Source organism: Centruroides sculpturatus, unplaced genomic scaffold (assembly GCF_000671375.1).
Source record: "Centruroides sculpturatus isolate CEXI.00-Female unplaced genomic scaffold, Cexi_2.0 scaffold47, whole genome shotgun sequence".
Classification (NCBI taxonomy): Eukaryota; Metazoa; Arthropoda; class Arachnida; order Scorpiones; family Buthidae; genus Centruroides; species Centruroides sculpturatus.
Genome location: NW_019384385.1, coordinates 936,180 through 937,405, shown reverse-complemented (window position 1 = coordinate 937,405; position 1,226 = coordinate 936,180). Strand labels below are relative to the sequence as shown.

The following is a 1,226-nucleotide window of genomic DNA, read 5'->3' as shown; positions in this document are numbered from 1 at the left end:
TATTACTTTTCAATAAAATAAACTGAATTAAGTTTGAATACAAGTTTATTTTAAGCTTTTATATGAATTTCTTTCAGACATTCGAAGTAATTTATTAAGCAGCCTATTTCTTTTAATTTCTGCAAACTTTTTAATGCGGTTTTAAGTTAATTTTAACTCGTTGTTTTGGTTTTATGCGATTTTAGAAAATTACGGAACGTATCCCTACTTTTTCAAGGCAAGTAAAGTCTTTTTTTATGCGAATTTTTTAAATGCGCTTTTCTGTAGAACGTATCCACCGCATAAAAAGAAACCTTACAGTATATAAATCATATTAAAATGTCTGTTAAGGGATCAGTAAGCAAACAACACAGCAATTATAAATAATTTTTTAATTTTAACAATCAGAAAAGAAATAACTAATATACTGTAAACATAGATTAATTTACATAATATATTCTGAACACATAATCAGATAATAGAAATTATTTAAAATATTTGAATATTAAAATTATCATCATTTATTTATGACTTTCAATTAATTCTGTATAAAAATTTTAATATTTGTATACAGAATTATAATGATAAATTAATATTGATGTAAAGAAAATTGCAGAACAAACTATCTACTTTTTATTTACTTATTTGTAATAAACATATAGAAAATTCAAATTATTATTATTTTATTATTACAAATAAAAAGTATGATTTTAAAATTGTATATTATATTTTTAGCTTGGATCACACAAAATGTTAAGGAAGAAGCGTGGTCTGTATTGGGAATTGATTCGTCAGCAGCATGAATTTAATGAAAATCCTCCTTCGGTTGAAAATTAAAAAGAAATTATTTGCTAATGATATTGATAACAAGTGATGAAGTGAAATTTAAATGTATATAATTGTTCAGATTTTCATTTAATTATTAATGTAAAAAATTTTCTAAATCATTAAGAAATTTATGGAATGAATTATTTTTATATAAAACTCTCCATAAAAATAAAACTTTGTTTAAAAAAGTATGTTGTTTTCTTAAAAAATATTTTTTCAAATAAAAAAACTTCTCAATCATAAAATGTTCATTTTTCTATAAAACTTAAATGAAAATTTTTCAATTCAATGCTATTCACTTTATATATCATAGAGAATCATTGGAGAGACAAAAAGATCATTGAGGACCAGGATCTGAGAATGTAAGAAGGATATCGAGAAAGCCTGAGTCATCACAGTTTTAGGTCAAGTTGTGTATG

The 1,226-nt window shown here is 22.7% G+C and overlaps 1 protein-coding gene across 1 annotated transcript in view; it reads left to right on the top strand.

Annotated features, from left to right (window-relative positions):
- LOC111618053 (ATP-binding cassette sub-family B member 8, mitochondrial-like) overlaps positions 1 to 963 on the top strand; it is a 68,437-nt gene extending 67,474 nt beyond the window's left edge. The window contains exon 17 of the mRNA XM_023359477.1: positions 715 to 963. Coding sequence (XP_023215245.1) covers positions 715 to 816 — 102 coding nt within the window. The 3' untranslated portion in view covers positions 817 to 963. The remainder of the gene's footprint in view (positions 1 to 714) is intronic.
- The last annotated feature ends 263 nt before the right edge of the window (positions 964 to 1,226 follow it).